This window comes from Hemitrygon akajei, chromosome 10, assembly GCF_048418815.1.
Source record: "Hemitrygon akajei chromosome 10, sHemAka1.3, whole genome shotgun sequence".
Taxonomy (NCBI): domain Eukaryota; kingdom Metazoa; phylum Chordata; class Chondrichthyes; order Myliobatiformes; family Dasyatidae; genus Hemitrygon; species Hemitrygon akajei.
Window position 1 is genome coordinate 38,390,778 of NC_133133.1, and position 12,704 is coordinate 38,403,481.

The following is a 12,704-nucleotide window of genomic DNA, read 5'->3' on the forward strand; positions in this document are numbered from 1 at the left end:
ACCATTATCTCAAAGATAAAGCAATAAGTTCTGAACTAGCTAGAACAGTTTGATCCCCAAGCAATTAAAAAGAGAAAGATGCAAAGCTCTGTAGATCAGTTGATCATTGTATCAGGTCAAACACATTGGAGGGGGATGAGAGAAAGTGTGTTTTCAGGGTGTTGGATACATTTCAGTCTGGCTCCATGTGAATGACGTGGTTGATCTGAATTGACAGTTTTTTTCTAAAATATTATAAGACCATAGGATATAGGGGCACAAGTAGGTCATTTGACCCATTGAGTCTGCTCCGCCATTCAATCATGGGTGATCCAAATTCTTCCAGTCATCCCCACTCCCCTGCCCTCTCCTCATACCCTTTGATGTTCCAGCTAATCAAGAAGCTATTTATCTCTGCCTTAAGTACACCCAATGACTTGGCCTCCCTCTGACTAAAGTAATTTTTCTGCATCTCTGTTCTAAATGGACACACTTCAATCCTGAAGTCATGCCCTGTTGTCCTAGACTTCCCTACCATGGGAATTAACTTTGCCATATCTAATCTGTTTAGGCCTTTTAAAATTCAGAACATTTTCTTGAGATTCTCCTATCATTCTCCTGAACTTCAGGGAATACAGCCCAAGAGCTTCCAGACGTTCCTCATACGGTAACCCTTTCATTCCTGGAATCATTCTCATAAATCTTATCTGAACCCTCTCCAACGTCAGAATATCCTTTCTAAAATAAGGAGCTCAAAACTGCACAGAATACTCCAACTGTGGTCTCACGAGTGCCTTATAGAGACTCAATTTCACATCCCTGCTCTTACATTCTGTACCTTTAGAAGTGAATGCCAACATTGCATTCGCTACCTTCACCATTGACTCAAACTGGAGTCCCTTTGCATCTTTGCATTTTGAATTCTCTCCACATCTAGATAATTGTCTGTTTATTTCATCCACCAAAGTGAATGACCATACACTTTCCAACATTGTATTTAATTTGCCACTTCCCCTAAACCATCTAAGTCTCTCTGCAGGATCTCTGTTTCCTCAACACTACCTGCTCCTCCACCTATCATTGTATCATTGGCAAATTTATCCACAAATCCATTAACCCCATGCTCCAGTTCATTGATATACATCGTAAAATACAGTGGTTCCAACACCAACCCCTGGTAACTGGCAGCCAGCCAGAATAGGATCCCTTTATTCCCACTCTCTGCTTTCTGCCAATCAGCCAATGCTCCAGCCATGCTAGTAACTTTCGTGTAAATCCATGGGATCTTATCTTGCTAAGCAGCCTCACATGCAGCACCTTGTCAAAGGCCTTCTGAAATCCAAGTACACCACATCCACTGCATCTCCTTTGTCTACCCTACTTCTAATTTCCTCAAAATATTGCAATAGGTTAGTCAGGCAGGATTTTCCTTTCAGGAAACCATGCTGGCTTTGGCCTATCTTGTCATGTGCCTCCAGGTGCTCTGTAATTTCACTCCTAATAATCGATTCCAACAACTTCCCAACCATTGATGTTAGGCTAACTGGTCCATAGTTTCCTTTCTTCTGCCTCCCACCCGTCTTAAATTGCGGAATAACATTTGCAATTTTCCAGTCATCCGGTACAATGCCAGAATGTATCAGTTCTTGAAAGATCATTGTTAATGCCTCCACAATCTCTCCAGTTATTTCAGAACCCAAGGGTGCATTCCATCAGATCCAGGAGATTTATCTACCCTCAGACCATTAAGCTTCCTGAGCACCTTCTCAGTTGTAATTTTCACTGCACATCCTTAATTTCCCTGACACTCTTGCATGTCCGGTACACTGCAGATGTCTTCCATTGTGAAGACTGATGCAAAATACGCATTAAATTCCTCTGCCATCTTTGTGTCTCTCATTACAATACCTTCAGCATCATTTTCTATCAGTCCTATATCTACCTTTGACTCTCATTTACCCTTTATTTCCTTAAAAAAGCTTTTAGTATCTTCTTTGATATAGTCACCAGCTTCCTTTCATAACTCATCTTTTCCTTCCCAATGACCTTCGCAGTTTCCTTTTGCAAGTTTTTAAAAGCTCCCAATCCTCTATCTTCACACTAGCTTTGGCTTCCTTGTATGCCCTCTCTTTTGCTTTTACTGTGGCTCTGACTTCACTTGTCAGCCACGGTAGAGTCCCCCTTCCATTCGAAAATTTCTTCTCATTTGGAATATATCTGTCTTGCATGAAAGTAACCTGCAGGCCAGCGGAAAGGAGTGCCTTACGCCTCCTTTGGTAGAAACTTACCTCTACCCCGCCACCCAAAGTTAAAGGGACTCAAGCTTAAATGAGCAAAAAAAAAGCAAATTGAAGACCCGTATCTGAAAGTTCTTTGAATGAACCAGAGAGCATACATATAGAGACAATCTGAAATGGTGTTGAAAAAAAGTGAGTACCTAAGATAGGAGGTAGTCATCATTCAATGTAAATAAGGTCTGTTTCTAGTATTTTTTATCATCTGAATTTATCTTTTACAAACCTAGAGAGTAAACCATTTTGAATCATTCATTTGCACTGTGAAGTGTTTTATAAATGCAAGATTTTGTAAAAATTTCAAAGGGCTCTGTCCTCATATTTTGCATCTAAATAACTTCAGAAATGTTTCTACATCTCATTTAGGAAAGTAGCTTGTCAACTGGTTGAAAAGTTTTGATCAGCAGAGAAAACACTGATGACTAGCTTATGTTTGGTGCCATTATGAAACTTGCTTGGTTCATTTCTAACTGGAAGAAACCTAGATGTAGTTTGATTGCTTGATAATAGTCAAAATAAGGGATTCTTTAATGATCGTTTCTAAAGGATGTCCATATGGAGTCACTGTATGTTTAATTTTTGGAGCATGTGAGATGAATTGAAATTGTTTAGATCATTAAACCAAAATGAGTGGGACTTGCTTCATATCATTAAGATTTGACAGGCTATGAATAAAGATTAATTCACAAGCTATTACAAAGTTTATGGTAGGATCTCATTTGCTCTTATCAGTTACTTTATTTCTGCTTTAGCTAGGACTGGGTTTCATTTCAGATGCGATTATACTATGAAATCCTTCCACATTGATTTTTGTTCTACACTTATCATAAACTGTTTTTCTATGTAATATCACTTATTTTTGACAGGAATATACTTGTGCAAGGAATACAACAGTTGCATCATTCCAGAGACCTGAATTTTAAAATATGGGTTGATACTCCTGTTCATTTCTAAGGAAGTAAGCACACTTGGAGTTAACTGGTTAAATTGATCTTTTGCACTTTCTCAAGAATACTGAAGCATTTCAAAGAGTTAGACCAGAAGACCATAAGACACAGTAGTAAAATTAGGCCATTCAGTCTATTGAGTCCGCTTCGCCATTTCATCTTGGCTGATCCCAGATCCCATTCAACCCCATACACCTGCCCTCTCACTATATCCCTTGATGACCCAACCAAACAGAAATCTATCAAGTTCTGCTTTAAGTATACCCATGGATTTGGCTTGCACCATAGTCTATGGCAGAGCATTCCACAGATTCACCATTCTCTGCTAAAAAAAATACCTCTTTACTTCTGTTTTAAAAGTCTGCCCTTCAATTTTGAGGCTGTGCCCTCTAGTTCTGGATATCCCCACCAGAGGGAAAATCCTCTCCATATCCAGCTTATCTGGTCCTTTCAACATTCAGTGGGTTTCAATGAGATCCCCAAGCATTCTTCTAAATTCCAGTGAGTACAGGCCCAAAGCTGCCCACACTCCTCAAATGTTAACCCCTTCATTTCCAGAATAATCCTCGTGAATCTCCTCTGGACTCTCTCCGATGACAATACATCCTTTCTGAGATAGGAGGCCCAAAATTGTTGACAATACTCCAAGTGTGGTATGATTATTGTCTTATAAAGCTTCAGCATGATCTCCTTGTTTTTATATTCTGTTCCTCTTGAAATAAATGCCAACATTACATTTGCCTTCTTTGCCACAGACTTAACCTGTGGATTAACCTTCTGGGAGTCTTGCACAAGGACTCCTAAATCCCTCTGCACCAGTGATATTTGAATCTTCTCCTCATTTATATAATAGTTGTTCACTATTGTTCCTTTTACTAAAATGCGTTATCATACATTCCCCAACACTGCATTCCATCTGCCACTTTTTTGCCCATTCTTCCAATTTGTCTAAGTCCTTCTGCAATCACATTGCTTCCTCAGCACTACCTTCCGCCTATCTTCGTATCATCTGCAAACTTTGTCACAAAGTTGTCAATTACAATATTTAAATCACAGACAAACAATGTGAAAAGTAGCGGTCCCAATATTGACCCCTGAGAAACACCACTAGTCACTGGCAGCCAACCAGAAAAGGCCCACTCTATTCCCACTTGCTGCCTCCTGCTTGTCAGCCATTCCTCTATCCATGGCAGTATATTTCCTGTGACACTGTGGGATTTTATCTTGTTAAGTAGCCTCATGTGAGGCATCTTATCAAATGCCTTCTGAAAATCTAGGTAATTGACATTCCCTGCCTCTCCTTTGTCCACCCTGCTTGATACTTCCTTGAAGAATTCGAACAGATTTGTCAGGCAAGATTTCCCTTTACAGAAAGCATGCTGACTTTGACTTATTTTATCATTAGTCTCCAAGTATCCTGAAACCTCGTCCTTAATACTGAACTCCAACACTTTCCCAGTCACTGAGGTTTGGCTAACTGCCTATAATTTCCTCTCTTTTGTTTTCCTCCCTTCTTAAAGAGTGGGGTGATACTTGCAATTTTCCAGTCCTCTGGAACCATGCCAGAATCAAGTGATTTCTTGAAAGACCATGACCAATGCATCCGTTATCTCTTCAGCAACCTCTTTTCAATACTCTGGGATGTAGTCCATCTGGCCCAGGTGACTTATTCACCTTAAGACTTTTCAGTTTGCCCAGGACATTTTCCTGTGAAATGGCAATGGTACTCACTCCTGCACCCTGAAACTCACGGACTTCTGGCATGTAACTAGTGTCTTCCACAGTAGAGACTGAAGCAAAATACTTATTAAGTTCATCTGCCATTTCTTTATCCCCCATTACTACCTGACCAGCATCATTTCCCAGTGGTACAATATCAACTCTCACCTTCCTTTTATTCTTTATATAACTGAAAAACAGTATCCTGCTTTATATTATCGGCTAGTTTGCCCTCATATTTAATCCTTTCCCTTATAGCTTTTATAGTTGCCTTTTGTTGGATTTTAAAAACTTTCCAATCATCCAAATTCCCATTCATTTTTGTTACCTTATATGCCCTTCCCTTGGCTTTTATGCAGTCCGTAACTTCCCTTGTCAGCCATGGTTGCCCAGCCCTGCCATTTGAGAACTTCTTTCTGGGACATATCTATCCTGTGCCTTGTGAACTATTCCCAGAAACTTCAGCTACCTCTGTTCTGCTGTTATCCCCGCCAGTATCCCTTTCCAATCACCAGGGCCAGCTCCTCTCTCATGCCTCTGTATTCCTTTGCGATACTAATACTTGTGAGTTGTGCTTCTCCCTCTCAAATTGCAATATGAATTCAATCATATTATTTTCACTGCCTCCTAAGGTTCCTTTACGTTAAGCTGACTAATAAAATCTGGGTTATTCCACCACACCCAATCTAAGATAGCTTTTCCCTGAGTAGGCTCAAGCACAAGCTGCTCTGAAAAGCCATCTCGTAGGCATTCAACAAATTCCTTCTCTTGCAATCCAACACCAACCTGATTTTCCCAATCCCCTCGCATATTGAAGTCCCCCATTACAATTGTGACATTACCCTTATTACATGGCCTTTCCAGCTCCCTTTGCATTTTCAATCCCACATCTTGGCTACTATTTGGAGGTCTATATATGATTCCCATAATGATTTTTATCTATCCTTGCAGTTTCTTAACTCCACCCACAAAGATTTGACACTCTCTGACTCTATGTCAGAGTTGTTAGTTATGCCTTATGTCCTGAAAAAATAACAATCTTAATGGAAAAAAGTATCCAGTTATTATCATGTTGCTGTTTGTGAGATATTTTTTCTATAAATGGCTGTGGTGCTTCCCATAGTAACTACATCCCAACAATACTTTATTGGTTCTAAAGTACATTGGGATATCCTTTTAGTCATATGAAGGCTCCCTGCATTTCTCCTTTCATATGAGCCTGATGTATCCCAGATTCCATTGAAATCATAAAACTTAGAGTCATAGAGAACTACAGCAAAGAAACAGGCTGTTTCGCCCGTCTAGTCCTTGTGAACTGTTATTTTGCCTAGTTCTATTCACCTGCACCTGGACTATTGCCCTCCATTTCCCTCCCATCCAAGTACTTATCCAAACTTCTCTTAAATGCAGAAATTGAACCTGCATTCATCACTTTCAATCTCACCTCCCTCTAAAGACTTCTTGCCTCACGTTCCCCTTAAGCATTTTACCTCCCATTAACCCATGACCTCTAGTTCTGGTCTTACCCAACCTCAGTGGAAAAAACCTGCTTGCATTTACCCTATCTGTACCCCTCACAACCTTGAGTGGTGCACTGAACTAATTCACCTATTCTGAAATTCCCCATGTCAACTTTGAAAGCGAGCAAAGCCCCACCTCAGCTTAGGTGATCTACCTGGTACGTCATGGACTATGGGAGGAAACTGGAGAAAGCCCGTGCATTCCACAGGGAGGACATACACAGGAAGGCTGCTGGCATTGAACTGTGAACTCCGCTGCTCTGAGCTGTAGTAGCTTCGTGCTAACCACTGTACCATTGTGGTGCCCATGAGAGGGCTTGATAAGAGTAGAGACTGAAATGATATTTCTTTTAGGGTGTATCTGGAAAAGGAGCATAGTTGCAGAGTAAGGTGTTGCCCATTTAAGATGATGAAGAGGGATTTCTCCTCTCAGTTATCAGCGGATACAGAGGTAGTGAATATATTTAAGGCAGAAATTAACACAGTTGAACAAGGGAGTCAATGGAGAGAGTGGTATAGAGGTGAAGATTGGACCAGTTAATATCTTATTGAATCGTGGAGCAACCTTGACAGGCTAATTGGCCTACTCTTGCTTATCTTCATATGAATTGCTGTCATTGAAATGGGCAAATATCTACATTTCTGAATGGTGTTACTGGCATGCACCAACAAAATCGAGGCCAATGATTGCACCTGAACTTTCCAGCAGATGTCACTGCAGAGTAGTGTGTGATTCCCATCTATTTCTTTCACCCTCGCAGAGGTTCCCAACCTGGGGTCTACGGACCCTGCGGTTAATGGTAGGGGTTTATGGCATAAAAAAGGTTGGGAACCCCTGCTCTATAGCTATAGGCATCAATTGTTAACTTGTTCAAGATCTCTACAGGATCTTTATATGGGACTATCAAACCAGCAGACTTTCCCATCAGTAAAGTAAACTGATGCAATGTATCCAGAATCAACCGTTAAGAAATAACACATGCAAAATGTTGGAGGAACCCAGTGGGTCAGGCAGCATCTATGGATAGGAATAAACAGTCGCTGTTTCGACCTGAGACCCTTCATCAAGACTAGTGAAGGCTCCTGGCCTGAAACGCTGACTGTTTATTCCTTTCCAGAGGTGCTGCCTGATCTGCTGAGTTCCTCGAGTATTTTGTATGTGTTACTCTGAATTTCCAGCATCTGCAAAATCTCTGCTGTCAACCATTAAGAAATATTGCTTCTAAGGACATGGTTTTAATTTTTCAAATGAAACCTAACTATCAAAACACAGGAAGTGACTTAATATAAAAAAAGAAAAGATTTTAATTCCAAAACATCATTCATTTGTTTGTTATGTACTGTGTTGTATAACGTGAGCGATCATGGTCTTTCCATGATCATGATTGTTCTTGGCAAATTTTTCTATGGAAGAGGTTTCCCATTGCCTCCTTTTGGGCAGTGTCTTTACAAGATGGGTGACCCCAGCCATTATAAATATATTTTTCGGAGATTGGCTGCATGTCGTCAGTGGTCAAATAACCAGGACTTGTGATATACACCAACTGCTCATATGACCATCAACCACTTTCTCCCATGACTTCACATGACCCTGATCAAGGGTGGGGGGTGGATATGGACTAAGCAGGTGCAACTCCTTTCCCGAGGGTGATGTGTTAGCTAGCAGAAGGAAGGAGACCTTTACAGCTCCTCTGGTATCTCCACCCTGCCACCCTAAACATAAACTATTTTTATTTTTCATAAGATCATATAAAAATGATCATGGTTCCTGCTGATAAAACATTTTGATGGAAAAATTGAAAAATACAACATGTAAAAAAATGCAGCTCAAGCTCCAGTCATTTATCTCTTTGCTGTTAGTCAGACCTTGCTGTGTATAAATGTCAACTGTACTTTTTTCCATAGATGCTGCCTGGCCTGCTGAGTTCCTCCGGCAGTTTGTGCATGTTGCTGTGTATAAATTATTGTGTTTCCATGAATTACAATACTGACAAGTTAAAAGTGTGTAATTTCTCCAGTGTTTTGGGATTTCCTAGATTATGAAGGGTGCAATATAAACACACAAGCTTTTTCTTAGTTTAATATACATTGCAAAGTTTAATTTATTGATTTGAAGGTGATGCAGCTTTTAAAAAAATCTTGATAACTGACTTATGCCATTTTTAAATTATATCCTAAAGTGTTTTATATAGAATGAGTTACTTTTTAGTGTTATAGTTGCATTCATATGGCTAAAGGCTGGGAAATGGACATTCAAATGAGATTAATGGGATAATCTGCTAATCCAAGAACTGAAGTACCATCAAAATCATACTGGGTTATTGAATAATACGGAAGGACAAGTTACAAATGATTCCCAAATATATGTCATCATGATTGTCATATAAGTTTATATTGGCCTTCTCTCTAAAACATGGTGTTCAACTTGACAGCATTTTATGATGATGTTAGTAATCTAATTATTTACTATAGATAAGAATATTGTGTTTGTTAAATTAAGGAACATTCTAAAGAAGATACTGTGGCACATTTAATTTAAGGTTTAAAAACCTTAAGCATTAAGAAGAGGGACGCCTCACGTCTTAATAAGCTGGTAAGGAAGGCGGGCTCTGTCGTGGGCAAAGACCTGGAGAGTATAACATCGGTAGCTGAGCGAAGGGCGCTGAGTAGGCTACGGTCAATTATGGAAAACCCTGAACATCCTCTACATAGTACTATCCAGAGACAGAGAAGCAGTTTCAGCGACAGGTTGCTATCGATGCAATGCTCCTCAGACAGGATGAAGAGGTCAATACTCCCCAATGCCATTAGGCTTTACAATTCAACCGCCAGGAGTAAGATATGTTAAAGTGCCGGGGTTGATTGTATTTAATGTATTTAAGTAAACTACTTAAGAACTTTTTAAAAGCTATTATTAATGCTTTTTGAGAGAGTGATTTAGATGCATATCATATTTTTACTGAGGTAAGTATTGTATGTAATTAGTTTTGCTACAACAAGTGTATGGGACATTGGAAAAAATGTTGAATTTCCCCATGGGGATGAATAAAGTATCTATCTATCTATCTATCTATCTATCTATCTATCTAACTAATTGTTGGCCCACTCACTCACTCACTTGGGCCTAGGTGAAAAGCTCAATTGTATAATTATGGATGCCATGTATGATTACATACAAACAAATTAATGGTGTTCAACACAGTTTCATGCAAAAAGTAATGTTTAACCAATTTTCTTCAACGTAGGGTATTTAGGTGACCTAACAATGGCTTTTCTATAAAATAAAACATTGGAAGTATAGTGATAATCTAAATTGAGATTGATAACTATTTGCTATCCTTCATCATTCAGTCAGTGAATTTTGATCAACTTGTAAACCAGGTTTCAGTGCTTTCTTGAAAAATCAATATTAAGGGCTCTAATATTATTCTTATTAATGATTTAGACACTCCCAAGAAATGAAACAGAAGTTTGTGGATAATGCAAAAATTAGCACAAGCGTTCAAACTATGGAGGATGCTCACCTACTCGAGAGATCCTATTGTGTTCCAGAATATAATCATCTTTGGCAAATGATGGATAATTTAGAGATGTTTTATGTTATGCATTAATGTAGCTCTAATGATAAATGTAAGTTCTTACAATATGGAATAGTAATGAATGTAGTAGGATTCTGTAAAGCATTATGCTCACAAGATTCATGGACTGTAATTTGGGAGAATAACTTAAGCCAACCGAGGCATTTAGAACTGTGGCTAGTTTCAATAAAGGATGTTATACTGCATTTGCGTAGGAGGAGTTGGTAAGTTTATGTGAAGCAAAACTAATTTCATCACCACAGTGGCTTTTGATTTTGTGAACTTTTTACCCGTGAATTTTCTCTCCATGTACAATTTATTTTGAACTACTTTTTTCTACAGAGTCTATTCAGCCAATCCTAGTAGAGTCAGCACCTGTGCAGAAATACTGCAGCATGAAAATTGATCAGATTCAACAGCGCATTCAACAGGAGCAATCAGAGCCTAATAAGTATGGAATGCAACATTTGACCAAGCCATTGGGAAGAGAAACTGCTCCTCAGCAAAACTGCATAGTGCCCCAGCATCTGATAAATCGAGTAAGGCTCAAGTACATCACAGAGACGGTCAAGCAGGTATTAGTGCTATTTATTATTTCAACCCATTGTGTGTTCATGTATTGGTTGCAGTGAGTTGAGAATAGAAGACATTGGATTTAGGGCTAAAATGCATTAAGCAAGTTAATTTAGTTATAATTGACATTGTTCCTCTCTTGTTGAAACAATAGGGATTATCCATATCTTGCACAAAATCACATTCAGAGCAACACACACAAAATGCTGGAGGAACTCGTTAGGTCAAGAAACGTCTATTGAAATAAATAAACAGTTGACGTTTCAGGCCAAGACCCTTCATCAAGACTGGAAAGGAAGGGAGAAGTCAGAATGTAAACTTCAATTTATTCATATCTATAGATGCTGCCTGACTTGCTTACTTCCTTCAGCATTTTCTCTGTGTTGCTCTGGATTTCCAGCATCTGCAGAATCTCTTCTGTTTACAAAATTAAGTTCATTTGTTTTAGATAGCTTCAACTGTGGCTGCAATTGAAGTGCTCGAGCTGGTGTCAACAATGTGAAGAGAGTTTAAGGGAGAAGTAATCAGTGGTGTTATTTCATCTGTTCTGGGAAAGGGGTCAAATATCTGGTTCATTTCTGACCATCACTGAGCTCCGATGTCGGCTTTCAATAGCAGGAATAGGCAGTGAAACATTTGGCTTTCAGAGAGTGAGCTGGAGAAGTTTTAACTACCACAGGATGACCTGGAGCGGCTTTAGCTTTCATTACTAATCTGACACCCAACAAAAGCTGGCAACAGCAATATTATTATCACTAAGTGGGAGTTGAAATGTAATATTGTGTGATCAAGTTGACACAGGGGTCCCACAAAAATCCTTTTAGACAAAGTAAACAGACTTATAGTGGGATGAGGAACTGTAAAGCTGCATGACAGAAGGAAGGTGATAAAACCAAAGTTACAAAGGCCCGAGATTTCCTTCTGCGACTAGCAGAAACATGCTTCCCTAAGCATTTTCAGGCAGGAACTTAACTACTGCCAGATTTTACAGCTTGGTACCCAAGGGAGCATGACTGCAGCACTTCCCGAGCTTGTATTCAAAATGGTTTATATACTTAGTGGCCACTTTCTGAGGTATAGAATTGAACCCAGGGTGGTCTTCTGCTGATGTAGCCCATCCACTTCAAGCTTCTTTGTGTTGTGCAGATGCTCTTTTGCACACAACTGTTGTAACACATGGTTATTTGTGTTACCGTCGCCTTCCTGTCAGCTTGAATTAGTCTGGCCATTCTCCTCTGACCTCTCTCAATAACAAGGCAATATTGCCCACAGAACCGTCACTCACTAGGTGTTTTTTGTTTTTTGCACCATTCTCTGGAAATTGTTGTGCATGAAAACTCCAGAAGTTCAGCAGTTTCTGAGATACTGAAATCACTCAGTCTGGCACCAACAATCATTCCACAGTCAAAGTCACCTAGATCACATTTCTTCCCCATTCTGATGTCTGGTCTAAATGTCAAATAAATATCTTGACCATATCTGCAAGTGTTTATGTATTGAGTCGCTGCCACATGATTGGCTGATTGGATATTTGCATTAACAAACAGATATATCTGATGGTCAGGTGTGGCCATTGAGTGTACGTTCTGCTATTGTGGCTTATCTTTTCCTCTTTAGTTTACTCCCGTTTGTTCCTGTACCTGAAATTAAGAAAGTTATGATGTCCAATCACCAAGGCCAACTTAACTGCATTGCCCACACTATTGGGAGAGAGGGAAAAAGTTAACATTAGGCCACTAAATTCAACAATGCCCATTTTTCAGCCACAATCACAAGTTAGTAATCAGAGCAAGGACAACTTCATGCTGCCTCAACAAAGATTAAGTAAATCAACAAAACAGGTTCAAATGTGGAACTTATCCAGCATATGACATTTCATTAGGTCAGGATAAGCCCTGCAAGTTACCTCTAAGTAGATATTTTTCTAGCTAAATTTTAAAGGTTGCCCTGTGGCAAATGGCAGTATAGTGATAGGCACTTTCCAACTTGACTCTAATTGGTTTTGATTCATTAGTTTCACTATGCATTCCACATAATCAGCCTTAATCAAACCTCTTTGTCACTTCATCAGCTGGCAGCCAAGTATCACAAGCA

The 12,704-nt window shown here is 39.4% G+C and overlaps 1 protein-coding gene across 1 annotated transcript in view; it reads left to right on the forward strand.

The window, feature by feature from the left end:
- LOC140734289 (uncharacterized protein C8orf48-like) overlaps positions 1 to 12,704 on the forward strand; it is a 121,746-nt gene that overhangs the window by 85,688 nt on the left and 23,354 nt on the right. Inside the window, exon 5 of the mRNA XM_073058052.1 lies at positions 10,380 to 10,612. Coding sequence (XP_072914153.1) covers positions 10,380 to 10,612 — 233 coding nt within the window. The remainder of the gene's footprint in view (positions 1 to 10,379; positions 10,613 to 12,704) is intronic.